This window comes from Ceratotherium simum, chromosome 25 (genome assembly GCF_057802395.1).
Source record: "Ceratotherium simum simum isolate JZ-2026a chromosome 25, ASM5780239v1, whole genome shotgun sequence".
Classification (NCBI taxonomy): domain Eukaryota; kingdom Metazoa; phylum Chordata; class Mammalia; order Perissodactyla; family Rhinocerotidae; genus Ceratotherium; species Ceratotherium simum.
Genome location: NC_141924.1, coordinates 8,109,392 through 8,124,871, shown reverse-complemented (window position 1 = coordinate 8,124,871; position 15,480 = coordinate 8,109,392). Strand labels below are relative to the sequence as shown.

Genomic DNA, 15,480 nt, shown 5'->3' with positions numbered 1-15,480 from the left:
AGAGTGGGACTCAAGCCAGGTTGGAGCCATCAGACTGGTTTATCGTACATCAGTGCTTCTCCAGGAGCGGGTTAGAGACTTGGTGACCCCTCTAGCGGGGCACAGCACAGAGCTGGTAGGGGGATGGGGTCACCAGTACACCAGACACACCGTGGTCGCTGGGGCGGGGCTGCCCAGCGGGCACCGAGAAGCTGAAGCGCTGCAGGAGGCAGGTGAAGAAGAGGAAGAGCTCCATGCGGGCCAGGGGCTCCCCGAGGCACGAGTCGTGGCCTGTGGGTGGGTATGGGGGGTCAGTGAGCCTGGGGGCCCGGCGCCATGCCTCCAAGACTCCCTCAGGAGGGGGCATCGAGCCAGGCTCCCCACAGGCACCTGCTGAGAAGGGCATGAAGGCCTCCTGCTTGATGAAGCGGCCCTGGGCATCCAGGAAGTGCTCGGGGTGGAAGCGGAAGGGCTTCTTCCAGACGGTCTCGTCCTTCAGCACCGATGACAGGTTGGTGATGAGCATCATGCCCTGGCAGGAGATTACTGGCATGGGTGGGGTCTGGGCTGGCGGGGGGATGCCTGGACCCCTGCCACCAGACACAGATGTGCCACACTCTCTGCCTGGCACACAACTGGACTCTTTCAAGTCAGTTTCAGCCCAAGAGATTCCTGCCACCCTCCCTGTCCCCATGGCAGGGCCAAGATAGCATGGGAACCCTCCCTGCCACCTGCCCCTGCATGCGTGGCTCCACCAACACATTGTGGCACACTTTAGTTTGTCTCCCCCTACTCAGATTGCCGGCGCTGCATGGACCTGGCCGGTCCTGCCACTGCTTCCTCCCCACACCCACCCAGGCTAGAGAGTTGCTGCCTGTGGAAATGAGAATTATGTAGCTTGGGTTGCAGTCCTGGTCACACCTGGCAATGGCCAGGAAGGGGGCTACCAGGGGGCAGATAGAGCTGAGCTGGGGTGAGGAGGGCCACAGGCCTACCTTGGGGATGAGGAAGCTCTGCACTTCAATGTCGCGGGATGTCATGTGGGGCAAGCCCAGTGGGATGATGTCCCCAAAGCACTGCACCTCATGGACCACGGCCACGGTGAAGGGCATGTGGGTCTGGTCCCCCATCTCTGGGCGCCGTGCCTGCCCTATCACCTCATCGATCTCCTGTTGGACACGGCCTGGACAGACAAGCATCCCCACAGTGGTCAGAACCCAGGGTGCTGGACCCTGACCTCCTCCTGACTTCTGTGCAGGGGCTGTGCCTACGGTGTGGAGGAGGTCACTCTGACCTCTGAGCCAGGGCCCAGCCTCTTCTCAGAGTTCCTGGTGGCCAATGTAAGCTCAGGGCCCCAGCCTGTCCCTCTCCTCCCTGGCCCATCCCACCAGACCCCCAGGCTTGGCTCACGCTGCATATCTGGGTGCAGGATCATGAGCAAGACGTCCCTGGCCAGTGTGGTCAAGGTGGTCACCGTCCTGGCAAAGAACAGGTCAGTCACCAGCAGGTGCAGGTTATCATCATTGAAGGTGGTCTCGGAGTTCCCCTTGGCCTGGGCCATGCAGAGAGGGTGGGCTCAGGGGCAGAAGGAGGAGCCCCCAAATGGCCTCCCACTTTGTACCCATCAGCCCAGGTGCATGATCACCGGGTGATACACAGGCCCCACCTTGCCCAGGCTCCCTTCATGGGCCATCAACTCACAACCTGGTCCCTGTCCCTGGCAGCTCACCTTCTCCACCTTGTCCAGGAAGGCATCAGTCAGGTCTCGGGGGGTCTGGGCCGGGTCCTGGGTCATCCTGTGCTCAGTAACCAGCTCATCAAGCAGGGTCATGAAGGCCCTCTGCCCAGGAAAGACCTTGGCAGTCAGCCCCGGAATGTGCAGGAGCATGGGGATGGCGTTTACCACCTGTGCAGGCCACAAATGTGGGGCCCTGGGTCCTCCCTGTGCTCAGATGTTCACCTCCACCAGTCAGGTCCCAGCCCCTCTCTAGGTGTCCCCACCATTGCCCTGGTTCCTCCCCATGTTCCAACTACGACCTTCTCTCCTGGCCTTGTCCCTAAATGTATAAACCTAAAATCTACATCTCATGGGTTCTGGTGGCTTCCAATCAAAGAGGTACAGGTTGCTTAGCCCTCTCCTGGGGCCTGCCCCTACACCCCTCTACCCAAATCCTCCTCCGTGCAGGCCCATTGCAGGTGGACATCTCCTCCAGGGAGCTCTCCTGCAGGGTTCTTGGCCCCCTCCACCCAGGTGCCTGGGGCAGGAAGCCAGCATTTTCTTTCAGTCCTTCCTCTGTTAGGTCCAACAGCTTGAGGAAGCGCGGGTCGTTGTACTCGAAAAAGCGCCCAAAGGTGAGGGAGGAGATCACGTTGCCCACCGCTTTATTCAGCAGGGCGTTGGGGCTACAGGGGTGCCCCGGGAGGGGTCAGTGCAGGTCAAGGGGTCGCCTCCATCTCCTCCTCCCCAGCCTCCCTCCCTGTCTCCTGTCCCTCAGCCCAGCACTCACCGGCCTGGTCTGCGAAGGCAGCACAGAGGCACGAGGCCTCCTCGGTCACCCACTGCTCCAGTGACTTCTTGCCCAGGCCGAAGTTGCGCAGGGTGGACACGCAGAAGCGCCGCTGCTCCCGCCACGCGGGTCCATAGCGGGCAAAGATCACCCCTGGGGGCGGGGCGGACGTAGGCGTGGCTCGGGTGGGCCCTGGCCCTGCCTCTGCGGACACACCATGCTGGTGGGTCGCCCGCCCTTGCATCTATGCCGAGGACATATCCCTGCCCTTGCCCTGCTCACACAGTCCTGCCCCTACTTCCCCCACAGTATTCTTCTTCTCAAGGCCTTAAAGTAACACTCATGTTAGACCTCCCGGCTGGGGTCAGGTCCCACCCTCTGCCCACCCACATGGCTTGCCAGATCTCCCCACTGGGGGCAGGTCTTGGCCCCACTCTTCGCTCTGCCCACCGAGATGTCCTTTCATCCAGGGAGGGGCCCAGTCCGCCCCATGCCCCGCCCGCCCCATGCCCCGCCCACACCGACTCTGTCCTCCTCATTCCTGCCACCCAGACATCGCCTTCCTCCTTGCGGTGGCCTTCGGCCCGCCCTCTCCCAGTAACGCCTCGCCCTCCGCCCTGCCCGCATCCACCTGCCAACCCTTGGCACAAGCTTCTTCCTCCACCTGCCGCCTCTTCAAATTCGCTGACTCTTCCCTTCACCGCAGGTCCACCACCCTGCCTCTGCTTGGCCCTGCTGGGTCTCTGATCACTGGGGACCCAGTCCCCCGCCGGTTAGCGGTCCTCCCCTCCTCCGCTTGCCTAGCACGTGTGGTCCGAAGCCTCGGTGCTGGAAGACAGGCATAAGTGGGCGGTCCGCTGTGTCCTCGCCGTGCTCCACCAGCGCCTCGCGCATGGCCGCCAGCCCGTTGAGCACGACCACGGGCGTCCAGGCCAGCTGCAGGCTGAACACGTCCCCGAAGTGGCGCCCAGCTGCAGGACAAGGGTCAATGGCGTTAGACAAGTCTCGCCCGAGGTTTCCTGACCCGATCTCCTGGCAATAGACCTGGAGGGACCCCTGGGCCGCCAGCAGAGAGTGGGTGCAAGGACTTTATCTGGCCTTGTGACGCTGGTGGTCACATCCTCTATGGTTGAGGAACTCACGTTCTATCAGATCACCCAGCTGTGACTTTGCAGAGGTCACCAAGATGTCAGGAGGCCAAGTTAGCATCCCATTTTACAGGTGAAGAAACTGAGGTTCAGTGAGGTGAGCAGTGAGGCCCAAGGACTCACAGCAGGAAGAGATTTGAATCTGGTCACTGTTACTTCTCAACCTCGATTTCCTGATGTAAATGGGGCTCATGACCAGACTCCTCCCCTCCAATCTCAAGACCTTTCCTCCTGATGTCCTCAGAAGGGACTCAGGCTCACACAACTTAAGCTCTGTCCCACTGGATCCCAAACTCACTGCCAAGTCCCACCCCCTCCAGGCCTTTGTCCTCTCTGACATTTGATTAGAAAATTCAGACTGTCCTCCAGGCCCTGCACAGATGCCCTCACCCAGGAGGCCTCTCAAACCTGCCTCCTCCTTTCCACCCAGCTCCCTGTCCAGCCTGTGGCTTCACCACCACCCACTGTCTGCTGCTAGGTGGGTCCCCAGGACCTCTGTGCCCACCTCCCAACGACCTTCCTCACCCAAGTAGAGCTGCAAAGTGTGTCCTGGAAGTCCACCTGCAGCAGGTTGCTCAGCCCAGGCAGGGGCATGGGGCCTGGTGGGTAGCGTGGGGCCCAGCATTGGTGCATCAGGTCCACCAGGAGCAGGAAGATGGCCACGGCCAGGGGCCCCAGTGTCTCCCCGGTCAGCAGCCCAATTGCTGCCTCAGTGGGCACTGGGCTCCTCTGGACACACTGGCACCACTCACCACACCAAGCACCTAGGACCAGGCCAGGCAGGGCACTCTCACCAACCCTGAGGGCTCGACCAGCATTGGTCCTCTTTATAAAGGGAGCTGAGACTGGCCTTTGCCCTCTGCCCTGACCCCACCTGTTGGGATGACTGAGCTGCCACAGGGTGCAGGGAGGGGCCATGGAAGTTCAGGTGCAGGTGTGGCACAGAAGTCCCGTCCCTGCTGCCCTCTCCAGGTGCTTATTCTGGGTGGGGGGTACAGAAAAGTGATGTCCCCAGCCCCAGCCTGATTCCCCAGCATTGTACAGGCTCCGAGAAAGAACCAGGGGTCTCTAGACTTGATCCTCCCCCACCTGTCATATCAGGCTCACACTCCCTAATGTGGTCAAAGCCTCATCCCCAGAACACATTTTCGCCTTCCTATTATCTCACCTGCCTCCTCCTGAGTGACCTTCGCCTCCCAGGTTTGTATTGGCACTTGCTGTAGGGAGGTCACAACAATCAGAGGGACGAAGAGTGGGGAGTGAGAGGAGGGATGAAGTTCTCCATGTCCCTCACTTCACACTAGTACACTCAGTACACACAGACAGAGTACACACTCACACATTCAGACACTACCCACCTGCTCACAGACTGACACACAGCAACGCACACACCTTTACACACACAAAACTACATATACACACATTAATACACGTACCACACACACACACACGCAGACCCAGCACCAGGGCCCCTGTTCCCAGTGGTTGCCTGGAGCTGACCTCCCCCTCTCCTTCCCTGGAGGCTACAGGCAGTGATGCTGAGGACCCTCACAGAGTTGGCCGTGGGCTCAATTTCCTCAGTTTCCAGCTAGCTGTGGCTGAGGCACCTTTGAATCTGGGTGGGGAGGCAGCAGGGTTGTTTTCAGAGCTTCCCAGTGACACAACAGCCAGTTCAATGCCAGGAAACCCTTCCTAAGTTGGTTACAAACTGGTCCTTGACCTCCTAGCTCTTGAGGCCACCCAGGGGAGAAGTCTCCTCGTGCCTGTCTCCTTTCCTGACCCAGTGAAATGTGGGGTGGGCACTTGCCCTTGTTGACTGAGCTGCTAGGAAGCTCATGGTACTAGGGTGGCTTAGCAGAGGATGTGACTCTGTCCCCAGAGGAGGGGGCCTGCTTCCTCCTCCTCATTATCATTTTTTTTTGTTTTAACAGCTTTATTGAGGTATAATTGATATAAAAAAACTGCACATAGTTAATGTGTACAGTTTGATGGCTATGGACATATGCAATCACCACTTTGGTTTTTTTTGTTTTGTTTTGTTTTAATTTTTTGTTTATTGCAGTAACATTGGTTTATAACATTGTATAAATTTCAAGTGTACATCATTATACTTCTATTTCTGCATAGATTACATCATGTTCACCACCCAAATACTAATTACAACCCATCACCACACACATGTGCCAAATTATCCCTTTCGCCCTCCTCCCTCCCCCCTTCCCCTCTGGTAACCACCAATCCAATCTCTGTCTCTATGTGTTTGTTTATTGGTGTTATTATCTACTACTTAATGAAGGAAATCATATGGTATTTGACCTTCTCCCTCTGACTTATTTCACTTTGCATAATACCCTCAATGTCCATCCATGTTGTCACAAATGGCTGGATTTCATCGTTTCTTATGGCTGAGTAGTATTCCATTGTGTATATATACCACATCTTCTTTATCCATTCGTCCCTTCATGGGCACTTAGGTTGCTTCCAAGTCTTGGCTATTGTGAATAACGCTGCAATGAACACAGGGGTGCATGTATCTTTACACATTGGTGTTTTCAAGTTCTTTGGATAAATACCCAGCAGTGGAGTAGCTGGATCATATGGTAGTTCTATCCTTGATTTTTTGAGGAATCTCCATACTGTTTTCCATAGTGGCTGCACCAGTTTGCACTCCCACCAGCAGTGTATGAGAGTTCCCTTCTCTCCACATCCTCTCCAACACATGTTGTTTCCTGTCTTGTTAATTATAGCCACTCTGACGGGCGTGAGATGATATCTCGTTGTAGTTTTGATTTGCATTTCCCTGATAGTAAATGATTTTGAACATCTTTTCATGTGTCTGTTGGCCATCTGTATATCTTCTTTGGAGAAATGTCTGTTCAGGTCTTTTGCCCATTTTTTAATTGGGTTGGTAGTTTTTTTGCTGTTGAGATGCATCAGTTCTTTGTACATTTTTGAGATTAAGCCCTTATCAGATGTATCGTTTACAAATATCTTCTCCCAATTGTTAGGTTGTCGTTTCGTTTTGTTGATGGTTTCCTTTGCTGTACAGAAGCTTTTTAGTTTGATGTAGTCCCATTTGTTTATTTTTCCTATTGTTTCTCTTGCCCGGTCAGACATGGTGCTTGAAAATATGTTGCTAAGACCGATGTCGAAGAGCGTACCGCCTATGTTTTCTTCTAGAAGTTTCATAGTTTCAGGCCTTACATTCAAGTCTTTAATCCATTTGGAGTTAATTTTTGTGTATGGTGTAAGGTAAGGGTCTACTTTCATTTTTTTGCATGTGGCTGTCCAGTTTTCCCAACACCATTTGTTGAAGAGACTTTCTTTTCTCCATTGTATGTTCTTGGCTCCTTTGTCAAAGATTAGCTGTCCATACATGTGTGGGTTTATTTCTGGGCTTTCGATTCTATTCCATTGATCTGTGTGTCTGTTTTTGTGCCAGTACCATGCTGTTTTGGTTACTGTAGCTATATAGTATATTTTGAAATCAGGGAGTGTGATACCTCCAGCTTTGTTCTTTTTTCTCAGGATTCCTTTACTTATTCGGGGTCTTTTGTTGTTCCAAATAAATTTTAGGATTCTTTGTTCTATTTCTGTGAAAAATGTTGTTGGAACTTTGATAGGGATTGCATTGAATCTATAGATTGCTTTAGGAAGTATGGACATCTTAACTATGTTAATTCTTCCAATCCAAGAGCACGGACTAGCTTTCCATTTCTTTGTGTCTTCTTCAATTTCTTTCAGCAATGTTTTATAGTTTTCCGTGTACAGCTCTTTCACCTCTTTGGTTAAGTTTATTCCTAGGTATTTTATTCTTTTTGTTGCAATTGTAAATGGGATGGTATTCTTAATTTCTCTTTCTGCTACTTTGTTGTTAGTGTATAGAAATGCAACTGATTTTTGTATGTTGATTTTGTATCCTGCAACTTTACCATATTCATTTATTACTTCTAAAAGTTTTCTGGTGGATTCCTTAGGGTTTTCTATATATAAAATTATGTCACCTGCAAATAGTGACAGTTTCACTTCTTCCTTTCCAATTTGGATCCCTTTTATTTCTTTCTCTTGCCTGATTGCTCTGGCTAGGACTTCCAGTACTATGTTAAATAGGAGTGGTGACAGTGGGCATCCTTGTCTGGTTCCTGTTCTTAGAGGGATAGCTTTCAGTTTTTCACCATTGAGGATGATATTAGCTGTGGGTTTCTCATATATACTCTTTATTATGTTGAGGTACTTTCCTTCTATACCCATTTTATTCAGAGTTTTTATCATAAATGGATGCTGTATCTTGTCAAATGCTTTCTCTGCAGCTATTGAGATGATCATGTGATTTTTATTCTTCATTTTATTAATGTGGTGTATCACGTTGATTGATTTGCGAATGTTAAACCATCCCTGCATACCTGGAATAAATCCCACTTGATCATGGTGTATAATCTTTTTAACGTATTGTTGTATGCGATTTGCTAGTATTTTGTTGAGGATTTTTGCATCGATGTTCATCAGTGATATTGGCCTGTAGTTTTCTTTTTTTGTGTTGTCCTTGTCTGGTTTTGGTATTGAGGCAATGTCAGCTTCATAGATTGAGTTAGGGAGCTTCCCCCCTCCTCAATTTTTTGGAAGAGTTTGAGAAGGATAGGTATTAAGTCTTCTTTGAATGTTTGGTAGAATTCACCAGGGAAGCCGTCTGGTCCTGGACTTTTATTTTTGGGGAGGTTTTTGATTGCTGTTTCGATCTCCTTACTGGTGATTGGTCTATTCAAATTCTCTACTTCTTCTTGATCCAGTTTTGGAAGGTTGTATGATTCTAAGAATTTATCCATTTCTTCCAGATTGTCGAATTGGTTGGCATACAGCTTTTCATAGTATTCTCTTATAATCTTTTGTATTTCTGAGGTGTCTGTTGTAATTTCTCCTCTTTCATTTCTGATTTTACTTATTTGTGCCTTCTCTCTTTTTTTTTTTTTTTTGGTGAGTCTAGCTAAAGGTTTGTCAATTTTGTTGATCTTTTCAAAGAACCAGCTCTTGGTTTTATTAATTTTTTCTATTTTTTTTTTGGTCTCTATTTCATTTATTTCTGCTCTGATTTTTATTATTTCCCTTCTTCTACTGATTTGGGGCTTTGTTTGTTCTTCTTTTTCCAGTTCCTTTAGGTGCATTGTTAAATTGTTTATTTGAGATTTTTCTTGTTGTTGAGATAGGCCTGTATCGCTATAAACTTCCCTCTTAAAACTGCTTTTGCTGTATCCCATAAATTCTGGCATGTCGTATTTTCATTTTCATTTGTCTCCAGGTATTTTTTGATTTCTTCTTTGATTTCTTCGTTGACCCAGTCATTGTTCAATAGCGTTTTGTTTAATCTCCACGTATTTGTGTCTTTTCTGATTTTCTTCCTATAGTTCATTTCTAGTTTCATACCGTTGTGGTCAGAAAAGATGCTTGGTATTATTTCAATCTTCTTAAATTTATGGAGACTTGTTTTGTGGCCTAATATGTGATCAATCCTGGAGAATGTTCCATGTGCATTTGAAAACAATGTGTATTCTTCGGTTTTTGGATGGAATGCTCTGTATATATTTACTAGGTCCATCTGTTCTAGTGTATCATTTAAGGCCAATGTTTCCTTATTAATCTTCTGTTTGGATGATCTATCCGTTGGTGTAAGTGGAGTGTTAAAGTCCCCTACTATTATTGTGTTACTGTCTATTTCTGTTTTTATGTCTGTTAATAATTGCTTTATATATTTAGGTGCGCCTACATTGGGTGCGTAGATATTTACAAGTGTTATATCCTCTTGTTGGATTGTTCCCTTGATCATTATGTAATGCCCTTCTTTGTCTCTTTTTACAGTTTTTGTTTTAAAGTCTATTTTGTCTGATATGAGTACTGCTACCCCAGCTTTCTTTTCATTGCCATTTGCATGGAGTATCTTTTTCCATCCCTTCACTTTCAGTTTGTGAGTGTCTTTAGGTCTGAAGTGTGTCTCTTGTATGCAGCATATATATGGGTCTTGTTTTTTTATCCAATCAGCCACCCTATGCCTTTTAATTGGAGCATTTAGTCCATTGATGTTTAAAGTAGCTATTGATAAGTATGTACTTACTGCCATTTTTTAACTTTTTTTTTCTCAGTGTTTTAGTAGTCCTTCTCTGTTCCTTCCTTCTTCTATACAGGATTGATGGTCTCTTTAGTTTGACTCTTGTCTGAAAGCTCTACTCTTTAACTCCCCTCCTCCCTCCTTTTATGTTTTTCATATAATATCTAACCTCTTTTTTGTGCATTTGTATCCATTACCCTCTTATCTTGGAAATAGATACTTTTTCCTATTTGTGGTCTTCTCTTTTCCCCTTAAATCAGTCCCTTTAACATTTCTTGTAGCACTGGTTTCTTGGTGACAAACTCCTTTAATTTTTGCTTGTCTGGGAAATTTTTGATCTCTCCTTCCATTTTGAATGATAACCTTGCTGGGTAGAGTATTCTTGGCTGTAAGTTTTTTCCTTTTAGCACTTTAAATATATCATGCCATTCTCTTCTAGCCTGTAAGGTTTCTGCTGAGAAGTCAGCTGATAGCCTTATGGGGTTTCCTTTGTATGTAACTTGACTTTCTCTTGCGGCTTTTCAGATTCTCTCTTTATCTTTAATTCTGGACATTTTGATTATGATGTGTCTTGGTGTGGTCCTCTTTGGATTTATCTTGTTTGGGGCTCTCTGTGATTCCTGTACCTGGATGTCTGTTTCCTTCCTTAGGTTAGGGAAGGTTTCATCTATTATTTCTTGAAATAGATTCTCTGCCCCTTTGTCTCGCTCTTCTCCTTCCGGGACACCCATAACATGGATGTTAGTGCGCTTGATGTTGTCCCAGAGGTCCCTTAAACTGTCCTCACTCTTTTTAATTCTTTTCTCTTTTACCTGTTCAGCTTGGGTAATTTCTTCTAGTCTTTCGTCCAGCTCACAGATCCGTTCTCCTGTGTCCTCTGCTCTGCTTTTGAGTCCCTCTAGTGAATTTTTCATTTCCAGTATTGTATTCTTCATTTCTGATTGGTTCTTTTTTATATCTTCCATTTCTTTGTTGACATTATCACTGAGTTCATCCATTCTTTTCCCCACATCAGTGAGCATCCTTAACACTCTTAGTTTGAACTCTCTGTCAGGTAGGTTGCTCATTTCTGTTTCACTTAGTTCCTTTTCTGGGGTTTTGTCCTGTTCCCTTACTTGAAATGTATTCCTTTGCCTCCTCATTTTGCCTCTTTCCCTGTGCTTGTGACTACGTATTAGGTAGGTCAGCTATGTCTCCTGCTCTTGGATAGGTGACCTTATATAAGTGATGGCTTAGGAGGCCTGCTGTGTGCTTCCCTCAGTTCTCAATGTTCCAGGGGTGACCCCATGTGGGCTACGTGTGTCCTTCTGTTGTGGCCTGTTTGTTCTCCCTGTAGGCGCCCAGGGAGGCCGAGTTATGTTCCTAGCCAACTGTTGTAATGCTCAGCTGCTTATAGTTGTTGTGGGCCCTTCACTCTCTTTATCAGGTGTGGGGAGCCCTAGCACAGTTGGCTGCAAGTTCTAATACCACTTTTGTGTTGCAGTATTTCTTTTAAGTGAGTAGGCCCCCAGCGTGGCAGGTTGTTAGGCTCAGGGCCTTACGATTGCTATAAGCCTCCAGTCTTTAGGTCTCTTGTCAGCTCTCTGAGGATTGCTGCTGGGTGGGGCTGGCCTCAGGCACGGGAGCACCCCCTTTTCAGGCTTTGGGAGGTGGGGCAAACCCCCTATGTGGGTCTTTGAGAAGCACAAGTCTTCTGTAGCTGACAAGCCCTGCCGCCCACAGGTCCACACAAATAGTCAACACAGTCCTGCCCCATGTGCGTGCCCCAACCTCCCGAAGTGGACCCAGTCTTTCCACAGCGGGAGCCCCACACACTCCACCACTGCCCCACACTCTCCACCCGCTCCTTGTGCACGCCCTGCCCCACTGCAGTTGGCTCAGTTGCCAGGCTGCAGAGAATCCAGTCACCAATCTATGCAGGCCCACAAGTTGCCTGAGGGCCTGTTATTGGGTGGGGCCCGTCTCTAGGGTGGGCTGCCTGCCCTGGCTGAGCTGGATTAAATGGGTGCTCTAGTGGGTGGGGCAGACCCTGGGCTAGCAGGCCCCAGGGAGAACTCCAACGGAGTCTGTGTCAGCATGCACACACCAGGCCACAACAATGGCCGCCGGCAATGTCCCAGTCCCTGGAGAGGTCTCATCTCTCACCGAGATGCACACAGGGCCTATTAGGTGAGTCTCCTTTCACCAAAGCACTGTGCACCTTTCCTTCTGGCCATCTCAGGTTGCTCTCTGAAACGGGTGAGCTTGCGCATGGGCCCTTTAAGAGCCGGTTTTAATCTCTTTGTGAACCAGCTTTTCTGGGGGTGCTCCCCAATGTTTTAGTAGCAGGCAAAGTCAGATATTCTGCCACTCATCTCGATTGTGCTGGGTCCACAAAATGCCCACCGCGGGGGCGCTCCCTGGCTCAGGGCCCCGCGCCTCCAGGAAGGGCTGCGTACCTGTGGGCTGCTCCCAGGCAACAGTGAAGCGCTGCGGCTTGTAAAGGCGGCATTTTTTCTCTCCAGAAGGGAGCTTCTGCCTCTTCCACCTCAGTTAGGATTGTCCGTTGTTGCAGGAGTTCCTCTTATCCAGTTTTCAGCTCTGTCTCAGGGGTAATTTTTCCACAAGTAGTTGTAAATTGGCTGTGTCCACGGGAGGAGGTGAGCTCAGAGTCTGCCTGTGCCGCCATCTTGATCAGTCCCTCCTCATTATCATTTGTCCTTGAACATCAGCTGCTCAAACTCTTTCTAGAAGACAAGGGGATGGAAAGCAAGTGGAGATGATGTAGTTTCTTTACACCCTCAGAGGCCTGCTGAGGACCACAAGGAATGGATTCTCTGGCCTCCCCCTTTGCCAGCCTCCTCCCTCTCCCTGGGCCAGGTCTCCCCTGCTCCAGCCCCATCCCTTACAACCCAGACTCTGGTCCCTCAAGGAAAGACGAAAGCCTTGGCACCACCCCACACCAGGGCTGTCACTGTGTGGCTGGAATTATTGCTACCAGGCCCTCCCTGTTGCTCAGCCTCTCACTCAGCATCCAACAGGGGAGGCACCACACCATGCCAGGGCAGGACCACTGCCCACCAGCCTCAGCATCCTCCTTCTTCAATAAGAAAAGTGATCGGATTTGATGAGTTTTTAAATCGGTGAAGCTGACGGGAACTCTGAGCCCAAAACTCACTCAAATGGGAAGGGGAAGGAGCCCAGAGGGTGGGGAAGGGACATTTCCTGGGTAGGGGTCAGGCCCTTTGACCCAGCTCAGGGGTATTGAAGCAAGCTCTCATTCTGGAAACAGCTGGCGAATTCTTTCCCCCAGCAGAAGCAGGGTCTGCAGGAGGTACTCCCGACCTCCGTGTCCCCCCAGTTCTCTCCCTCACTCACTCCCCAACAGTAAGAGGACCAGCTTCTTCCCAGGATGCCTCTGGACACTCCCACTCAGAGAAGGCCACCCAGAGATGGCTCCCCGGGGCTGTGGCCTCTTGGTATTGGCTTTCAACGTTTCCAGTTCCTGCTTGTGAAAACTGGTCCTCTCCTGAATTCCCACATCCCCACTCCCCTCCAGGCCTGGGGCCAGAGGGTGTAGCTTGCTGGGACACAGCAGGGCCTTCCTCAGTTTACCCAGCCTTCTCTGCATCATGCCTTGCTCAGGGCTTGATTTCTGTTCCAACCCCACTGGACGACCGTGTGCTGGGTGCTGGGCTGGGCACTTGCAGCCTGGCAGGAAGATGATAGTGGGTCCCTGCTCCACGGTGCTCGTGACCAAGAGAAGGAGTGGGAAGACAGAGAGCTGACAGGCCAGGCCAGCAGTGCTGGGACTGCTTAGAGGGTGGTGGGGATACTGCCCCAGCCTGGATCAGCACTTTCAGAGACTTCCTGGAGGACTTTGGCTGGCTTGGCACTGCAAGCAAAGGTGTCCTGGCAACAGAACAAAGGGCCACTGCAAAGTCCAGGAGGGTGAGGGGCAGGGGCAGGGAAGCAGCTTTGCAAATCTGGCCAAGGACTGGGCTGGAGGCAATTGGGGTCCCTGGCCCTCCAGGAGGCAGGAAGACTAGCTTTGAGGCCACTCTACAGACCAGGAGACCAAGACTCATGGGCACGCTGGAGACTTCCCGTATCCAGCCGGTGGCCTCTCCTTGGCCTCAGTTGAATGTCCTGTCCTGTGGGCAGCAACTCTCTACCCAGGACTGTCAGAGAATCAGGTGGTGTCAGGCGGGGGCAGGATGATCCAAGTGTTGGTCACACAGTGGCCCTGGACAAACTGTCTTTATCCACCCTTTGCTTTGGATGTGTCATGCCCTCCCAAGCAGTCACCCTAATGAGGTATGAAGCGCAGGGTCAGATTAGCATGTAAATCAGGCAGAGCCCCCCATACTCGGAGCCTGTTGTCCAGGAGGGGGGGCCTTGAGGAAACCTCGTGAGTACAATGAGCACACAGTACAATTGTGAGGCTGATGGCCTTTGCAATCATTGTGCAATTGCAGCTTCCATTGATCAGGCACTCACGTGCCAGGCTCTGCTGCTCACTCCACGTGTCCTCCCCACAGCCCTGTAAGGCAGGTGGCTTTATGGTCCCCAAGGCATGGAGGAGACTGAGTCTCAGGGGTCAGGTCAGGAGGTCAAAGTCAAAGAGCAGCATTCGGGTCCATCTCAAAACGCATGCTCTGAGCTGCTGCTCTACATGTAAGTTACTGAGATTTCTTATTTTAGAAATACACTCAGCCACCCTCCTTGGGATTCTGCTCTGGTGAAGGTGCTGTGGTAGAAGGGGGAGCACCACAAGGACCATGCATGTCACAGGTGTCCACCTGCGCAGGGAAGGGTCCTCTGGAAACTGTGGTCTGAGACTTAGAGACCAGGGGTGACGTCAGCACAATGGCGTAGCAGGAAGCTCCCAGACCCCCAAGCACCTAGACACGGCCCTGAGTCCCTAGTGATGTGGAGCAAACCCTGGGAGAGAGCCCTAGACAGCAGATAGGCAGCTGCAGTCCCAGCCAGGGCGCTGGGCCAGTTGGTGGCATTTGGCTCGCCTTGCCCCACCCCTGCTTTATGGAGCGCCCGCGGAGGAAACCCCCCAATTCCCGCTCCTCCCTGGGGACAGAAAGGAAGAGTGGAAGCTGCGTGCAGCTTGTGGGGCCGCGGGCCTGGCCGCCTCACCTGACTCGCAGCGCGGACCCGCCCAGCGCAGCGCTGGGATCCAGGAGGAAGCCCCGGCAGGGCGGCCGTAGCTGCAGTTCCGAAGCTGGGCGCCGGAGGGCGCGAGAGTCCCGGCCGAGGAGCGAACCACGGCAGGAGGGGAGCTGGGCACGGCCCGCCTCCCAGAGATGGTTTATGGGTACAGGGCCTCTGCTTTTACCCTCATGCTCACACACACACACACACACACACACACACACACACACCACATACAGACCCACCACGCAGAAATCTACTCATCCACAAAGCCACCCACACTCAGACAACACTCACATGAACAAACTCACTCCTGCAATCAACATGCACAGATTCTCAGGCGTGTGCGCGCGTGCACACAGACACACACACACACGCAGACCTAGCCCCAAGTGCCCTGGTTCTCAGCGAGGCCCGTGGATGCCTGGGCGGGGCCTCTTCTGGTGGAGGCCGCTCTCTGCTGGGCTCAGGGTCCTCACAGGGCTTACAGCACAGCCCAGATTCCTAGACTCTGGTGTAGCCTTGGCAAGATTAAATCTGGGTGCCCCGTGGCAAAAGGGTTGTTCTGTGGGTTCCCAATTTACCCTGACTGAATAATTGGTGG

At 51.0% G+C, this 15,480-nt stretch overlaps 1 protein-coding gene across 1 annotated transcript; it reads right to left on the bottom strand.

Annotated features, from left to right (window-relative positions):
• Positions 1-71: 71 nt before the first annotated feature.
• Positions 72-15,066, bottom strand: LOC101395361 (cytochrome P450 2D14-like). The gene is made up of 12 exons (XM_004438033.3): positions 15,061-15,066; positions 14,862-14,946; positions 4,160-4,398; positions 3,644-3,653; positions 3,287-3,457; positions 2,490-2,639; positions 2,235-2,398; positions 1,709-1,885; positions 1,390-1,531; positions 975-1,162; positions 370-511; positions 72-270 (listed from the first exon to the last, which is right to left on the bottom strand). The coding sequence occupies exons 1-12, from the start codon at positions 15,064-15,066 to the stop codon at positions 92-94; spliced, it is 1,653 nt and encodes a 550-aa protein (XP_004438090.2). The 3' UTR covers positions 72-91.
• Positions 15,067-15,480: the final 414 nt, after the last annotated feature.